General features: G+C 33.0%; 1 protein-coding gene across 4 annotated transcripts in view; it reads right to left on the bottom strand.

Annotated features, from left to right (window-relative positions):
- Window positions 1–476: 476 nt before the first annotated feature.
- LOC143068936 (uncharacterized) overlaps window positions 477–18,991 on the bottom strand; it is a 36,880-nt gene continuing 18,365 nt past the window's right edge. For all 4 annotated transcript variants that reach the window (XM_076243329.1, XM_076243332.1, XM_076243331.1 and 1 more), the window contains 8 exons: window positions 10,300–10,409; window positions 9,705–9,809; window positions 8,474–8,598; window positions 6,889–7,069; window positions 6,302–6,408; window positions 5,477–5,593; window positions 4,522–4,643; window positions 477–3,410 (listed from right to left, as the gene is read on the bottom strand). In XM_076243329.1, the coding sequence (XP_076099444.1) occupies window positions 1,000–3,410; window positions 4,522–4,643; window positions 5,477–5,593; window positions 6,302–6,408; window positions 6,889–7,069; window positions 8,474–8,598; window positions 9,705–9,809; window positions 10,300–10,409 (3,278 nt within the window). In that variant the 3' untranslated portion in view covers window positions 477–999. The remainder of the gene's footprint in view (window positions 3,411–4,521; window positions 4,644–5,476; window positions 5,594–6,301; window positions 6,409–6,888; window positions 7,070–8,473; window positions 8,599–9,704; window positions 9,810–10,299; window positions 10,410–18,991) is intronic.

Raw genomic sequence — 18,991 nt, 5'->3', positions numbered from 1 at the left:
ACGTTTCTGGCCTGAATTTCAAAGAGGATTCAGTAATCAAACACAAATGCAATACATTTAAGATATATGTAAACCTATTTTTATTTATAAATAAGTTTACTTGTTTGAGAGTCTTATGATACATACATGTACAAAAGTACAAGTGTATACATCTGAGAAAGAATTATTCTAACAGCTCTGATAAAAAAATATTTTTTTCAAATATATAACTAGTATAAAGAATCTAAGGATTACTTGTACATGTAAGAAAAATAACTTTGAAATAATTTATATATGTACAAATGTACAAAACTAATTAATAAGTAATTATTCAGATTAGAACACAGATATGTTTATATAACAATAATCAGTCTAAGACTCTTTTCATTTCTATAAGAGTTAATGACAAGACCCTGTAGGGTGTTTATTTAGCAATCATGATTGTGTACAATTTACTTTACAATTCACTTAAACACTGCAATAAAGTGTTAAGATTATTGAAACAATGTTTGGAAATTAATGAGGAATCCTAAATTGTGCAAATATTGTATTTTGCCTACATAAAATTTATGTGGAGAAGAGAATGAAATTGAATTTTTGATGACTCTCAATGGTTATCTGTATAAAATGTATATATTTAGCTACAATACTATGAAACTACAACAAGTCTTTACTATTTTGTGTTGAAATAAGCTTAAAAAATCATATTGCCCAGTATTACCCAGTATTCCCCGTTTCAGGGAGTATTGCCCAGCCCGGGAAAACCCGGGTTTTCCCGCCCAGTAAAACCCGGGCGGGTAATACTTTGCCAACCCTGCACTTGAATATATCTCTTTCAGTGAAAGTGTGGAATAAACATAGTTTTGTGATATAATTAGTCACAATTGGCAGCTGTCTAATTTCAGGCCTAATTTGTCTATAGATAAGCAATATAGAGTACAAGGTAAACACACAGTTTATACTATACATAAAAGCTGCCACAATTGTGTGCAATACACATATGAATATATATAATTGTCATCAACTGCTTGGCAGTACAACCTGAACTTGTTCCAAGCCATTGACATTGTCATATCTCTTGATTACATACTTAGTCTCGATTTCAGATGGCTCCTTATTGTCTGAATCATCAGACGTAAGAAAATCCTCATCCATGTAACTTAAAGTGTCACTACTTCCCGAACTGTTCAATTCCTCCACGACCGGATGATTAACAGGACTGTTCATCTTAGATGGAGTTACTCTACTCGCTTTTGGAGAACTTTTCAATGTGACTTGGTCATTAAGAATAGATTGTATTACTGGGTAAGAATCCTTCACTGATTCACCATCCACAAATTTTGTTGACAGTGAACACCTGACATTGCCATTTTCAGGCTTATTTGAAAATCTAAGTGGATAAGTTTTCATCAAGCTAGACTTCTTCTCTGATATTTTTTGTAGGATGTCTTCAGTGAGAAGTGACCTGGGAGTTTGGTTAATTATTGGACTTGGCTGTGGACTTTTAGATGCTCTTGTAATCGGACTTCCTGTCCTCAGTTGTGACGATCTGGTAGTTGGACTTTGCTGCATACCATCTCTTAATTTTAAACCTCCAATATTTGTATTTTGTAGTATGTCCTCTTTAACTTTAGATGCTCTAGTATTGGGACTTGGTTGTCTTTCTTCCCTCAGCTGTGAAGCTCTTGCATTGGGACTTGGCTGTCGACTTTTACAGATATAGGGAGAAATTGTTGACAAACAGTTGCCATTTTGTTCATGTGTTTTCATGAGTATATACTGATTCCCTTGCCACTTGATAGTTAGGAACTTGTTGTGATTATTTTCCTTATCATCTAATCGACAATCTTTGCTGCTTTTCAGCCACTGATTGATCAACATTTGTTTAGAATCTATCTTGTTTCTCTTTTTGTAAGTTTTTTTCATTTGTTTACCACTTTTTGGAGATCTACTCATATTCAACTTGTTGCTCCCTTTCTGAGGACTCATTGATTCTTTTTTAGAACCCATCAACAACTGACCATTCACTTTTTGAATTTTACCATTAGTTGAAAAAAGTTTTCCTTCTTTGAACTCCTCACTGATGTTTTCTGAAACTTTTCCCCGTGATTTAATCTGCGATTTAGTGGAAGATAGTTCTACACTATAAGTCCATTTCTCTTGTTTTGACCCTATTTTTGAGCTAGCTGAAGAAAGTTCAAAAGTATTAGTCATTTCCTTTCCACCAGGTTTAGCTGTCGACTTTTTCGGGGAGGACACTTTCACAGGAATATCTGAAGGTCCATACTCTAATTGAGATATTTTCGGAGTGAATTCTTTTAAAGGAATATCTGAATCTTCACTACTACCAGTGATGACATCTGGACCATACTGATACTGGGCGACTGGTGACAGATAAGACAGTTCTGGTTCCATGCTAATTAGCATTCTTTTAACCTTTGGTTTTCTCCTTTTTTTATTTTTGTATCCATGGGCAGAAAAAGGGTGATTTACACTTTTCCTCCGTTTCTTGCTCTCAGATGATGGCCTTACTGGCAAAATTTCTCCATCAACTTCATCATAAGCTAATGTCTTCTTTGAATTTTGTTTGGAGCTGGCAGTTTTTGACGGAGATTCAATTATCTTACGTTTACGAGAAACTGATCGAGTTCTGGAAAATCCTGGTGATTCAAGTGATGAAGATGACTTTTTTTCACGTGGTCTTCCACGAGAAGCAGACCTTAACCTTTTATGCACTAATGATTCTGATGAAGACGATCTTGATCTCTTTCTTTTACGAGAAGCTGACCTCAATCTTGAATTAACCAATGAGTCTGACGATGATGATCGAGATCTATTTGTCATCCTCCTTCGACTAAACCTTTTTCCTCTAGGAGAGTGGGACAGATCTCCACTAGCATGAGATTCTTCTGATAATGAACGAGACCTACTCCTGCTATGTCGTGTCGGTCCACGCGAAGAAGATCTCAGCCTATGTCTTATAGATGACAACGGGATATATTCACTTGAGGAAGACCTTGACCGTTTCCTATGCCTTGACCTTCCCCGACGTTTTTGCTTCTGTTCACAACTGCCTGTAGCTGCTGGTATATTCCTTGAACGATTTTCTTTTTGAGCTGACAACAAGGGAGATAAACAAGTATTAACATCTTCATCCTCAACTACATCGACATCATCATCTGTTTCCTGATATTCCAAACGTAATACATTACCAGGTGACATGCCAGGTGAACCTACTGGTGACCTGTTTCTTGGTACATCGGGTGTTTTCTTTTTCGTTGGATTTGTTTTTACAATAGCAGAACTTGGTCCTGGATATTCACTTTTTGCTTTTTGTTCTAAATCAATATCGTCCTTATCCTCCACATTGTCTAAAAGTCTTTTCTTCAAAGGAGTTCTTTTCTTTTTTTTAATCTTTTGAATTTTTCGAGCTGGAAATGTTAATATCAAAATCTGTTGAAGCATATTGAATAAAAATGTGCTAGGCTGTATATGCTCTTTAGATCATTTTACACAGTAAGGATTTAATAGTTTGTTTATATCTTTAATGATTTGATCTTTATATAAAATGACATTGGAATAATTTGAAAGACAACTATTTTAAATGTTATTCATATAATACTGTTATTGCAGATCAATGAACAAAAATTTAACTTTAACTTAAGAATTCAGGAAATACCATCAACATAATGTTGGTTTTTTTTTTTATTGCCTTGTAAAACATGATTAGTTGAATTTTTTACAATCAGAAAGTACAACAACTAAGCAAGATTACTGTAATGTATAAGATAGTGTTATTGAACTTTGGATTCATGTATTTTTCATGGAAACCATTTTCCAATGATTTCAGAAAAATTATATTTTCGTCAATATTTTATTTCATGGTTGTGCCAAAATCTTATTCAAGCTTATATAGAATAGTCTTTCTATGTTGTGATGTTACACTATAATTTCAGGTAAGGGTGAAGGTTGGTGCCTGTTTAAATGTTTCAACCCTTTGCATTTGTTTGCACCTGTCCTAAGTGAGGAACCTGTTGTTTCCCTTTTTTCTTCTCTCTTTTTCTACATTAGACTGTAGGTTTTACACTAGTCATTTTGGGGCCCTTTATAGCTTGCTGTTCAGTGTGAGCCAAGGCTCTGTGTTGAAAGCTTTGTGCTTTGACCTATATTGTCTTACTTTTACATTGTGACTTGAATGAAGAGTTGTCTAATTGGCACTCATACCACTTCTTCTGATATCTATTTGTTAATCATTTAAATTGATGGTTTACCTAAAACCACTTAAATTGTCATCCTAGAAATAATACTGTGGATTCATTTATTTCATGGGTACCAATTTTCGTGGATTAAGGAAAACTTAAATGTTTTACATGGATATTTAAATTGGTGGTTTTGCCATCGTGTGTATACAAGCCTACAGGAAATTTGTAATTCATTGAATATATAATTTTGTGGTTCATTTGAACCCACAAAATCCACGAAAATTGGTATCCAACTAATATTAATGAATCCACAGTAATGAATCCATGTTTATATACTCACATCTATCATCTATTTCTTTACATTCCTGACAAACTAAATTGCGTCCAATTTTGATCAGACTGTGACACGCTACATGTGTCCCTTTAGACCCACACCAATCGCATGTTGTTATCTCCCATTTCCTGAAAATTTAAATAATTTGATTGACAGAAAGGGTGGATAAGATAACGTCATTAATTTTGAAGATTTATTGCACTAGTGCAATATTGGAATTTATTGCACGCTAACTTTTGGTTACTTTCTGTGGGAAATATTATATTGCTATACAATAATAATAATAATAATAATAATAATAATAATAATAATAATAATAATAATAATAAAAATAATCATCATAATCATAATCATAATCATAATTATAATTATAATTATAATCATAATCATAATCATTAATAATAAAAATAATAACTGAATTTGTTTGATAAACTTTGTTTTATTCATCCAAAAAATATGGTTTATGTGATCAATACAAAGTTTTTTTACTGCTAAGAAACTAAAATCGGAAATTTTGCGTTTTTCGGACATAATAGATGAGCAAAGACTTTACCTAGAGATATTTTCAATTGATTACAGATCACATAAGGGAGTTAATTCTTTAAAAATCAGCTCAAAGTCTTTTGATCGCATCCGTAAATAGAAACCAAGCTTCGAATTATCAAAATAAGTAGTTGTTTAACTGCTATATATCCAATGAAATTATTCCTGCAAATTGTGTTCTTCAAATTTCTTCAAATTTTTTTATTTATAAAAATCAACAGGCAAAAGTAAATATTTTGCCGAACATTTCTGAAAAACTTAATCAAGCCAAATCTATTTTTAAGTAAAAGTGTTAGATATCCTCTTTAATGCACATGTTAATCTTAAAAGATCTAATTTCTTATAAATCAACAAGGCAATATGTGAAATTGGACCAGCAGAGAAAAGGTTATCACAAAAATAGCTGCAACCTCCTTACCCGCCATCTCTATTGTACTTCCTGCCGTTAGGACACCTACATAACAAAGCATCACAATGCATGTATCTCTCCATTAACTCATTATAAGCATTTGGTTCTGTTTCCCATGCTGCATCTCTGTAATTCAAATCAACTATATCAAACAAGTATGAGACTGGACCTCAGGACCCTGGATGTTTGTGCTTGTTGTTTGTAAATGCCATTTTTGTGTTTCATTTATTGTTTTAATAATAATCAGGCTGCTAGTTTTCTAATTTTAATTGTTAGGGCTATTCCAGAAAAAAATGTATGGAGGGGGTTGGAAGGCAGTTTTTGTCAGCACCCGCCACCCAGACAATTGTAATTGAGAATTATAGTGCATTATAGTGTGAAAAGTTGCTCTGATAGCCATCACCCATGTATTATTAATATAATGTGCCTTCCAACCCCCCAACCCCCCATACATTTTTTTCTGGAATAGCCCTTACCATTTTGTTATGTCTAGGTTTTTTATTAAAAAAAAAAATATACGATATAGGTTTTACTCATTGTTGAACACCTATATATACATCAATGTCATTTGGTCTCTGGTGGATAGACATCTTGTGGCAATCATACACTATCTCTTTATTTGTCGTGGAAAAGTCAATACATTTTGAATGAAACATTTTAGAAAGTTTTGGTAAGAGTGCAATAATGAAAAATATAAATTTTCTTCAATCCATGAAAATTGAAAACGAAAATAATTGAATCCACTCGAATTCATAAAACTGCACTGAATAATATAAAGTACCAGATTCATAATAAAAACTGTTTACAATGTTTACAGATATACGATTTACTTACTGATCAGGTATATGTATACCGAATTCTAACATTTCATTCTGGAACATTTCTTTGTTGTTACATAGAGGACACTTGAAGAAATACAACCCTGCTGTCGATGCATGTTTCTGTGAAAATAACATTTTGAAATTGAGCAAGTTTTTTCCCTCCTAAATACAAAATTGAAATAAAATTATCATTATAAACAATTATAAAGAATAGGAAACATTGACTCTAAAAGTCTTTTGACTAAAAAAATGTACTATGGGATAGATGACCAACTGATGTTGCAATAACTAGTTACAGCTTATCTTGATAAAAATACATATCCTAAATTCACAATTTACTTTAAAAATATGACAATTCTTTGTTATGCTAATAATCAGGTCAAACAGTTTAATTTCTGTTTCTAGGTATGATTCATTTAAACAAAAATTTATGAAAACTCTAGAAGAAAACAGAAGCGTTATCAGATCCTATATAAAGCCAAACAAGGAGACATTATATGCATTTTAATAAGGTTGTGTATCAAAAAATGTTAATAATCATATTTCTGAACTTAAATTATAAACACAATAAATCTGAACCTTGTTGATAACATATTATACCTGTATACATGATCTGTGAAACCATGAATTTCGACAACAAGGGGCTCTCAGTGTTTCATTTGATGCTCGAGCTTCTACAGAATTCATACAAATAGCACATAGAGCATTAGCTGTACCATAAAATGCCAATCTGTCTGATATTGGTACCATCTGCCGTGGACGATGATCCTGACAAAACGACCTACAATAAAATTAATAATTAAATTTGAATATGATGAAATTTTATGATACCATCTGTAGAAGCAGAAAAAATAACAAAGAGCCTTACTAACACTCATTAAATTTAAACAATTGAAAATCATTGAGCAGTTATGTCTTTTCCATTTAGGGACGACATCAAAAGATCGATGTAGGATAAAAAACTTAAATCAAATAGTTTGGGGGTGGGGGGTTAAAATTCTACAAGTTTTGTATATATTTAAAATCGATTTTTACATATATCCCTATTGGTAAATCATTTTTTCCCAAATTAAGTTAAGAAGGGGGGTGGGAGGGTCAGTGAAAAAACTATGTGAATTAAGTTTTTTATCCTACATTGAACTTCTGATGTCGTCCCTTAAACGGATGTCTGAATTCTGAAGGTAGTCATTAAAACTGTTGTGGGAGGGGTGCTCTAAAACCTCCTACATTTGACAAAACTATTTATGAGTTGTTTTGCAAACAGCAAATAGACACACCATTAATGAACCCAACCCATGTCCAAAATTGTAACTGTCTTCCTACCCTCCTACATTCCTTAAAATGGAAGAGACTGTGGCAGCAATAGACTAGCTGTCATGCATAAGTATAGTCATTGTTTTTATATGCTTATTTCATTATTTGACATTTTATACCTGCAAATTTGCTTTATTAAGGTGAAGTGAATGTTAAGTATCTGAAATCAAAATGCATTAATGTGGACAACAAAAGTCAGGAATCTTGATAGATGCCCTTTTTATACCTAATTTTAAAAGTGTTCGACATTCAAAGTTTGTAGCAAGTTTTATTTGTAATGTTAAGGATTGAACCAATCAAGAGTTTGATATGATATATATTACTCATCTTTAGATGAAAACCAAATATTGACCTCTAAATAAAATTGAGAATGGAAATGTGGAATATGTCAAAGAGACAAACAACCAAGTAGATACCAGCTGAAGGCTACAAATGGGTCTTCAACACAGCAGTTTAGGTCAAATATTTCTTGCTTATAATAATATTTTATTCAATAAAATATCAAGCATATTTATAATTACAATACACAATATATATGATACATATAAAGACAATACTGACACATATATGGTAAAATATATTGGCATTTTATGAGTCCAGTATCCTTAAGTGTAAGAAACAATTTGCTGATATTTTATCAGGGATAACCCATGAAAGCTCTAAAGCTTGTTTCCAAGGGGGTCCCTTCATGTAAACGGCTTATAGTGTTGAAGTCATAATTTGTCTTGTATTAAAGGGAGACAAATATTGAAACCTTTAAGTTAAGACCTCTGTGATTCAAAAGCAGATTTAGACTTATTTATGTCTGAGCTCCAACTGATTATTCTGTACAAAATTTTTCAATACAAAGATGATACATATAAATAAATACCTGAATGAACCAAAGAACTGATGAAGAGTTCCTCCTTTCCTGCCACATCCCAGGTGAAATTTCTTAGAACAAGATCCCACAACACAGCCAATGGTACTACCTTTCTTTTTACAACAGTAACATTTCTGTAAATAATCACAAACTTAGTGACTTATTTTAAAGTTCAATGAAAAGTTACAGGTTTTCAAATAAAATACTCTGTCGCTGGCTCATGGAAAGCATTTTTCCTGCAGGCCCAGCCAATTTCAATATATAAATATTACTTTCTCACTGGGCTAGTTAGTGTTACATTTACAAGTCAACATTTTGTAAGGGTCTATTTATTTAATTTCATGCATATTTGGTCATGTCTGATTTGTGCTATCTCACAAAGTAACAGTCCATAGGAAGACAGCTTTTTTCAAACACTATAAACAAACTTAAAGTAAGAGCCTATTAGGTTTTTGTAAAACTTGCAATTTAAATTTTGATAGCATCATAAGTATTCAGCATTTTTTTTGAATTTGATATAACTTATCTCCTATTTCTGTTCCTTTATCAACAATGGCAATAATAAATGCACACAGAAATTTATAAATTAACAATATATTGCAGAATTTCATGTTTCTGGTGACTGTTTACCTACATAGTACTGTAAGTATAAAGTAGATTGCTTATTCAAAAAGCAATTAATGAGCAGCAATTTTAGGTGAACACCGACTTCTTTAAGTGTATTACAAAATATATTTATACTTGAACAAGTCTGCAATAAGATATTGAAGAGAGAAACTTTAAAAAATTTAACATGTTCTTTCAATACATTAAGTTTCGGTTATTCCTAACTAGTTGAAAAGAACTTCAAATGTATATTCAGGCATTAGTTTTACACTAACCAAATTCAAAGTCTAGTATATAGTGTCTCATCTGCAATCATACCACCTCTCCACAGTTTTATTTTGATGATCAAAGTTACAAGTGTCCTCCTAACTAATGGATATCAACATGTTATATGTTCTGCCATAAATTGACCAACTAAACTTTGTTTTTTTTCTTCCTTTTTTATGTTTGTTTGCCCATTATTTTCTCAATCTAATAAAAATTAAATCCTTGAATTGCTCCATTTCTGATGTGCGACATATCAGAACAGGATCAATTCAAGGATTTAATTTTATTTAGATTGGTTATTTTCTATTCTGTAAAACCCCTATCCACACCCTCATGCATAAAAGTATGGACGCAAAGAAATATTTACCAATCTTGATCCTCTTCTTATTTCCTTGATAATGTCTTCTGGTAAAAATCCATAGATTCCATGCTCTTCTGATTTTCCTCTCTGACACAATCCACTAGCAAATAACTGTCAAAATATCGTGTTAATGTTAAAAATGAGCTGAGTAAGAAATTGAGTACTGTATGATTTTATCATTGTATTTGATCAACTCATCAATTTCTGAATTAATTATAAATGTGATTAAGGATTTTTGTTCTCTCTGTTGAGATTTTGTTGCTTTTCTTTTATTCAAACCAAATACTGTGATTATCATTTGTTGTGTACATGTTCTTATTTCAATGGATTACATGGAAATTGGTGAATTGCACATTTTAATGTTGAATGAAATAAATATTTTGTGTTGGTGTCAGAATTTGCAATAACCACAAAATCAAGTATCAACGAAAATACAATTTTTTGCCAATTCAATAAAAATTGGTAAGCTCAAAATTTAATGAATTCACAGTAACAAGAATTTCGAACATATTAAATACCTCTTTTTTTTTTTAGGTTTTGGTGTATCACGGCTCCATACATGTTTAAATACTTTGAAAAGAATAAAAGCATGAACACGTACCATACAAAAGTAATGAACTTGTAGTCCACATTTCTTGATAAATTTTCCATATTCTTCCTCTTTATCCTCATTACTAAGACAGAAAACACAGGTCTCCCCATCTTGTAAAGCTAAAATAAACAAAGATAAAATCTAAATCATTTTGGTTTTTTTTATCTATTTAACATACAAAATAAAACTTTAAACAAGAGTGCACACGCTGAAATGTCTCGCCTTCTATACTAATCATTGATATTATGTTGATAGTCCTAAGTATAAAGCTTGATTACAACTGTCACATAAACTTAACATTAACCAAGATAACTAAACAAAGACCAATGAACCTTGAAAATGAGGTCAAGGTCAGATGAACCATGCCAGGCAGACATGTACAGCTAACAATGCTTCTATACAACATATATAGTTGACACATTACTTATAGTTTAAGAAAAATATACCAAAACACAAAAACTTAACACTGTGCAATGAACCGTGAAAATGAGGTCACGGTCAAGTAAAACCTGCGCGACTGACATAAAGATCATAAAATATTTCCATACACCAAATATAGTTGACCTATGGCATGTAGTATTAGATAAAAAGACCAAAACTCAAAAACTTAACTTTGACCACTGAACCATGAAAATGAGGTCAAGGTCACATGACATCTGCCCGCCAGACATGTACACTTTACAATCATTCCATACAACAAATATAGTAGACCTATTGCATATAGTATGAGAAAAACAGACCAAAACATAAAAATTTAACTATAACCACTGAACCATGAAAATGAGGTCAAGGTCAGATGACACCTGCCAGTTGGACATGTACACCTTACAGTCCTTCCATACACCGAATATACTAGCCCTATTGCTTATAGTATCTGAGATATGGACTTGACCACCAAAACTTAACCTTGTTCACTGATCCATGAAATGAGGTCGAGGTCAAGTGAAAACTGTTTGACAGACACGAGGACCTTGCAAGGTACGCACATATCAAATATAGTTATCCTATTACTTATAATAAGAGAGAATTCAACATTAAAAAAAATTTGAACTTTTTTTTCAAGTGGTTACTGAACCATGAAAATGAGGTCAAGGACATTGGACATGTGACTGACGGAAACTTCGTAACATGAAGCATCTATATACAAAGTATGAAGCATCCAGGTCTTCCACCTTCTAAAATATAAAGCTTTTAAGAAGTGAGCTAACACCGCCGCCGCCGCCGCCGGATCACTATCCCTATGTCGAGCTTTCTGCAACAAAAGTTGCAGGCTCGACAAAAAATCATTTGTAAGCTCAAAATTCCACTGCTTACTCATAAAGAGCTAATAAGATACTGTAAACCAACTAATTTTTGCTGCAACTTTATTTTGCCTTTAGCCCTATTAAGGCCACTTAGCAGCAATTTATATTCATGATTTCAAATATACTTGATTTAGTTAAATAGAAAGATCCTGGTTTAACATATCTACAATATTGTTCTTCACACGAAAATAAATCACACACAATAATTAGTTGTTTAACAGTGAAGCATAAACTAGAGGCTCTCAAGAGCCTGTGTTGCTCACCTTGGTCTATGTGCATATTAAACAATGGACACAGATAAATTCATGACAAAATTGTGTTATGGTGATCATGATGTGTTCTTACTTTACTGAACATTCTTGTTGCTACATTTATCTATATCTATAATGATCTTGGCCCAGTAATTACAGTGGAAAATATTTTCTAAAAATCTACAAAAATTTACAAAAATTTATGAAAATTGTTAAAATGTCTATAAAGGGCAATAACTCCTTAAGGGGTCAATTGACAATTTTGGTCAAGTTGACTTATTTGTAGAACTTATTTTGCTGAACATTATTGCTGTTTACTACAGTTTATCTCTATCTATAACAATAATCAAGATAATAACCAGAATCTGTGAAATTTCCTTAAAATTACTAATTCAGGGGCAGTAACCCAACAACAGGTTGTCCGATTTGTCTGAAAATTTCAGGGCAGATAGAACATGACGTGATAAACAATTTAACCACCGTCAGATTTGCTCTAAATGCAATTGGCAGGGTCACACCACACATTTTTGGCCCAGTAGTTTCAGAGGAGAAGATTTTTGTAAAAGTTTACGGACGATGGAAGAGGGACGCCAAGTGATGAGAAAAGGATTTGGCTGTAAATATGAACCATATTTAGCTTTCATAAAACCAGTTTAAAGTCTTCAGACACTTTTTAGTATTTGTTAATGATCATCAGGAAAATGTACTACATGAGATTTATGCTCACCTACCAATAGTATTAGCAACATTCACACGACTTGACTGCAGTTCTTTTAAAGCAGTTGGTTAAATTTCTGACCAGTTCAACAGTTTATTTGAGGAAACAAACTGCAACTTGCTCAGAAATTTTAAACTGACAGCAAATGGTGGAAAACAACACTTACAATCAAGACACTGGTATATTCAATACTAAATCAAGACAACAAGTACCAGTAAGTGTAAAATAAAACGTTCATGAAAATGTTGTACATAAAATGATCATATTTCTTATCGCAATATTTTCAGAAGGTATTCTGTGCTGATGTGAATTATGATTGAAAAATTAATTTTCTGTAAAATAACTATTCATAATACTTTAAGAGGGATAATACAGAACACCCAAGGGAGTTAACTCTTCAAAAATTTGCTGAATGTTTTAATCACATACTATTAAAAAAGAGAAATCAAGCTTCTCAATGATCAAAATTAGTGTTTGTTAAACCTTCTATATATCAAATGAAAATATTTCTATAAATTGTACAGTTCCTTTATTGAAATTTTTACATATATTTGTAACTTTTCAAAAATCTTTCCCCAATCCCCTCTTTAAAACTTGATCTCATTGCAAAGGCCTATGCATCATATAAATGGAATCAACAAGAATGTGTCCCAAGTACACGGATGCCCCACTCGCACTATCATTTCCTATGTTCAGTGGACCGTGAAATTGGGGTAAAAACTCTAATTTTGCATTAAAATTAGAAAGATCATATTATAGGGAACATGTGTACTAAGTTTCAAGTGGATTAGACTTCAACTTCATCAAAAACAACCTTGACCAAAAACTTTAACCTGAAGCAGGACAAACGAACGGACGGATGGAAGAACAGACGAACGAACTGACAGACGGACAAACAAACCCACAGACCAGAAAACATAATGCCCCTCTACTATCATAGGTGGGGCATAAAAATAAAACAGCAATTTTGTATATTGTAATTTATTACTTTGTTAACCCTAAGCAGGGCCTCCTATCCACTTGTGTCGCTTAAGATTTTCTAAACTGATATAAATTGTACATATTTCAAAAATAGATGGTGAATTATTTTCAAAATCCAAGAAGTTTCCTCTATCGTGTCTATTTATACGTACATATATAGATATGTTGTCCCTGCAAATTAACTATCATTTCTATAAGTGGCTACCTACAAGTTGGTTGGACTTTTGGCAGAGCAAATATATGCAACAGAAATGTAAGTACCTAATGAAATAAAGTTATATTACAAAACAGACCAAAACCAATGATAATCTAAATGAAGGAGTTATCATCTGTGTAATTCTAATTAAATTTTACATTTTAATTTTTGCCAGAAGAAATACCACATACTTTTCAGAAATTTTGGTGTCACTGTATATATTTAACTATATTGTTATTTGTCAATCAAATGACAAAATGCAAGATATTTAACAATTTCATGTAATGCTCATGATACATGCCATACAGATAATGCCAAAATTTAAAATAAGTTTATATTTTTGTGAAAGTTGACCCTGATGGACAGGATTGGCATTTATTAATCTTGCAGTATTGGTTATATCAATAATAAATAAACACTTTAAGTTCTGAATTTAATCTGAAGTATTCTATATTGTAAAATATAATAAAAATTAATTAAAATGATTATTTTACAGAAAGACAGACATCAAAAAAATGTCCTCGGATAAAAGTCTATCACTTCATTTTTATAAGTATCTGTGTCGGAAGTTAGGATCAGAGGAGGATGTGCGAGTTAGGAGATTATCTTGGATAGTAGGTGACCTTAGTTCCACATCATGGACACACATTACTAGTGGAAGTATAGGTGAAGGACTGGACATAAAAGGCAGTGACTTGGATATAATGTTTATTGATCCTATATTTAAAGTTTATGAATCAGATAGAGATGTTACTGTCCCAACCAAAGTACTTCCTCTTGTTATGGATACAGAGAATACACATCCATGTTTCACACAACTACGTCTTCCCCTTCATTTTCACCATGACAGCAATCTACTTGATTCAAGAATAAAACAAATGCTAGACAAAATGCTAGAGCAGGATTGTCTGGTGAACAAGCTCTCAAATGAAAAATATAAACATGTTCATTTATCATATATCATGAACCGCAATCCTCCTCAACCTGGACTGTTTACTACGATTCATGGGCCATGTATATCTGATCACAATGGTAGATATGATTTTGCATTTTGCCTTAAATGTGATAAATGGATATCACCAGCACAATCCTGGGTCAGCAGACCACGTACAACATGGCCTTCACCAGAACTCATTACTAAAATAACATCTTGTGGAGTATTATTTGTTCCAATTGGATGCAAAGGGTCCTCACGGGAAAATCTTGAATGGAGAATATCCTTTTCAGTGGCAGAAAAATGTCTTATATTTTCCTTCAGTCATACTCAGCTGTTATGTTATGCTTTATTGAAAATCTTGGTGAAAGAAATAGTGGACAATCATGTCGATTTGAAAGGTTTATTGTGTTCTTATTTCCTGAAGACCTTGATATTTTGGATTTCAGAAGAATCTGACCCATTCATTTGGAAACCAGACAATATCATACCATGTTTCATGGCTTGTTTAAAGAGACTAATATACTGTGTAGAATATTCAACATTATTACATTATTTCATTCCCGACAGCAACTTGCTTTATATGAGATTTAATAGTGACCTTAAACACAGTTTGACTAACACCCTTAAGAATTTATATCAGCAAGGAATTAACTGTTTTGTAAATTCTGAGACTCTGAAGGAATTTACAAGCCTAAATTGTGAAATTCATGTCCAATTCAAACAACAAACTTTGGGAGAGTCCTCTTCATTGATTAAAAATAAGAAAATGACAATCAAACCATTTCTATACTATATGCTACATCATTGTAGGACAGATTTAGCAAGAAGAATCTTTACTTTTTTTCTATCACCAGAACATGATGAGTTGGAATTACAGGATTCAAAATTTCAACCAAGATCAAACAACAAACACCAGTACAATGAGTACAAACGCAACCTCTGTAAACTTTTGATAGTCCTATCTTCAAAAAAAATTCCTGGATGGCTGATGTTAGCGTCATTCTTTTATGTCCGTAAACAGTACAATACATCAATAATTATTATATATCATGCTTTAAAAAAACATCAAGATGAAGAATTTTATCAAAACAATATTGAAACTAGTTTAATTCAGAACAAGGACTCTGTGCGGACTTTATTGCAAAAAGAAAAAAATCCTACGCTATTAAAAACCCTTACACTCGATTATATTTGTTTGGGTAGGAATTGGCCATTCTTTCCACCAGAAGTAAAACTGATGAATCGAACCAATTTCATCCCTACCTTACCATTTGCACATTTCTTGTATTTTCTGTGTTTCTACCATCTACATGCCTATACATCATGTAAACAATCCTTACAGAAGATATATGATAATATATATCATGATATTACATTTTGTACTACTAAAGATAAAGCAGATAAGATATTATTACGGTCTGTAATTCATTCATCATTCTATATTGGTTTAGGTTCTCTGATGATAGGTGATACAATCACAGCAAGGAAATTCTTTAATGTTGCTGCACATTATGATATATTTGGATCTACCGATGCAGCAGAAAGATTATCTTCTCTTAGTTAATGTAATTTAGATCATCATTTCTATTAAAGTTACTAATTCAATAACAGAGTATAATAGAAATACATTAAAAAATCATGATTTAATAGAAATCATCAACTAACTATAGGCAGACATTATAGATAATATCAGTATTTATACCACAAGATTGTCCAAATGGTACAAAACACATCCACAAATCAATAGTGATGACTTATATGATTGTTTTAATGCTTCACATATTGTATTGTGTAGTTATATATTCATTAATAAAATATGTTTTACTTGATAAAAGAGTTCTGCCATTGTAATAGTAATAGAAATATAAAGTAGATAATTATGAGCTCATTAAATTTGATAAAAAATAATGGCAACAGAAGTTTACCACTGTTCAAAAGTCATATATCAATAGAGAGAAAACAATTTCGGGTTACAAACTATAACCGAGGGAAACACATTGTCATCAACTATAAGAGTAAAACAACGGAACAACAGAAACACTAAAGTGCAACAACAAGAACAAATGTCAACATACATAGAAACAGACTATATTATTTAAGAAAAAAATGTTTGAAGACAAATCAACTTGTCTTGAGCCAAACTGGAAACAACCAGGGGTGGTCAACAGTCAGGAAGTGGAAATAATTCATTCTTTTTTTATTATGGTTCGAACTTGATAACACTTTCACTGTCCTATTAAAAAAAAGAAGGGGTGCAGCTCCTTTCTGTCTTAACCCTAACCATGCGATACCCGTCATATGACGGGAGTACCCAGACCACCGTTATTTGGCTCCAATGGCGTTCCATACTTTTAGAAGTCAGCTTTATGATACTTATTTCGAAAGTTATGCATGTTCAGTCAACCTGAGGCTATCTATAGTCATGTTTCTCATGTATAAATTGCATTTTGAGCACAAATGCGGACTTAGAAAATTGAAACTGGATAAAACTCAGTTTCCTGGAGGGGTGGGCTTCCCATCTGTGTCTTACACCGGAAGTTCAGAGGCCTAAAACTTGCAAAAATAGTGCAAACCCCCAGGTATATAACTACTGATCGTAATTATTATTGAAATACGCATAGGAAACAACTACTTCCGGTTTCAGGTCCAGTTGAGGTAAAAAAAGTCGAAAAATATAGTGAAATTCTGTATTCTTGGTCCAAATGACCTTCTGTAGACTGCTGAACCAAGATCAGATTCACTCCCACCTAACAACTGTTGAATTTGTTAACTGGAGTCCACTGTACATGCAGGCTACAGCTGGATACCTTTACCAGCATCCCTGGGTCTTCAGGGTCAAGATAAAGGACAAAAAATCGTCAAAATTGATGTTTTTTGCACCTGATGACAAACTTTGGGGCAAATTCCACCGACCCATCACCACATCCTCACCCTGACCACCCCGCCCTGTGATCACCTACTGTTTTGGACGTATCAATAATAAAGGCGAGTAAACACAAAAGCGTCTTCAATGTTTCGTATGCTTTACTAGAGTCTAAGATATACAAAGAGACGTCGTCAAGTGACGACGTTGCGGGCTTATTGTTACGTAAAATGGCGGTAAAACGTTAAGCAAATAAAAGAGTATAAAATACTAAACTGAAACTATAACTAATTCACAACATTCTGGGGGCCGCAAAATGCAATTACTGTTCATGTATTGTTCATAAAAAAGGGTATTGAAAAAACAATTAAAGTTCATATTTCCAATGGCACCAGTTTCACAATTGGTCTTGTTGTAATCAGTCCATTTGATGTACGAAGTTTGACTGCTCTCACTGCTCCATCTTTCCCGGTGATCAAATCTTCTATTACTGCTAGTTTCCACATCATTCTCGGTGAATTGTCCATGATTTGTACGACGGAACCGATTTTCACATGTGCGCTTTGGTCTCCGGCGACGCGATGAAATTCTCTTAATCCGGTGAGGTATTCCATTCTCCATCGTTTTGCAAAGTGTTCAATCAAAGTTACTTTATGATTAAAACGTTTGTTTGCTTCTGTGAAATCTAAATTTAAACTATTGTCCTCTGAATAAGAATTGTTCTCTTGTGATAATCTTCTTCCCTGCAGTAGATGTGACGGCGTTAGCGGCTCTGGATCTCGGATGTCGGACGACACATATGTAATCGGACGATCGTTGATTACACGTTCAATTTCTATCAAAGTTGTTCGTAACACGTCAGAATTTACTTGAGATTTCCCGAGCACTTTTTTCAATGTCGTTTTCGTAATTCCAACTAGTCTCTCCCACCATCCACCATACCACGGTGCTGCTTTCGGAATAAATTTCCAATTAATCTGAATGTTCATTTCCTTCGGAATATCATGTGAAGCGGAAACAAAGGTTGGTGCATTGTCGGAATACACAGTACTGGGAATTCCTCTCCTACTAACGAATCGTCTAAATGCTAATTTGAATGATTCGATTGTCATATCTGTAACAAGTTCTAGGTGTACGGCACGAATACAAGCACATGTGAATAGGCAAATATACGATTTTGTAACAATTCCATTATCTTTAACGAATAGTGGTCCAGCGAAATCAACACCAGTTGTCGTAAACGGAATCGTATCGGTGACTCTATCTTTCGGAAGCGGAGGTGAAATTTGCTGAGGAAACGCTTTTCCTGTCACTTTTCGGCACTTTACACATTTTTGTACGATGTGGTTTACGCACTGTCTAATGGAAGGTATCCAATATGATTGGCGGATTTGCGTTATTGTCTGTCCAGCTCCTGAGTGTAACATCTGCAGGTGCGCGTTCAATATAAT

The sequence above is a fragment of the Mytilus galloprovincialis genome, chromosome 3, assembly GCF_965363235.1.
Source record: "Mytilus galloprovincialis chromosome 3, xbMytGall1.hap1.1, whole genome shotgun sequence".
Classification (NCBI taxonomy): Eukaryota; Metazoa; Mollusca; class Bivalvia; order Mytilida; family Mytilidae; genus Mytilus; species Mytilus galloprovincialis.
Note: the sequence above shows the minus strand (reverse complement) of the source record. Positions and strands in the feature narration are given on the sequence as shown.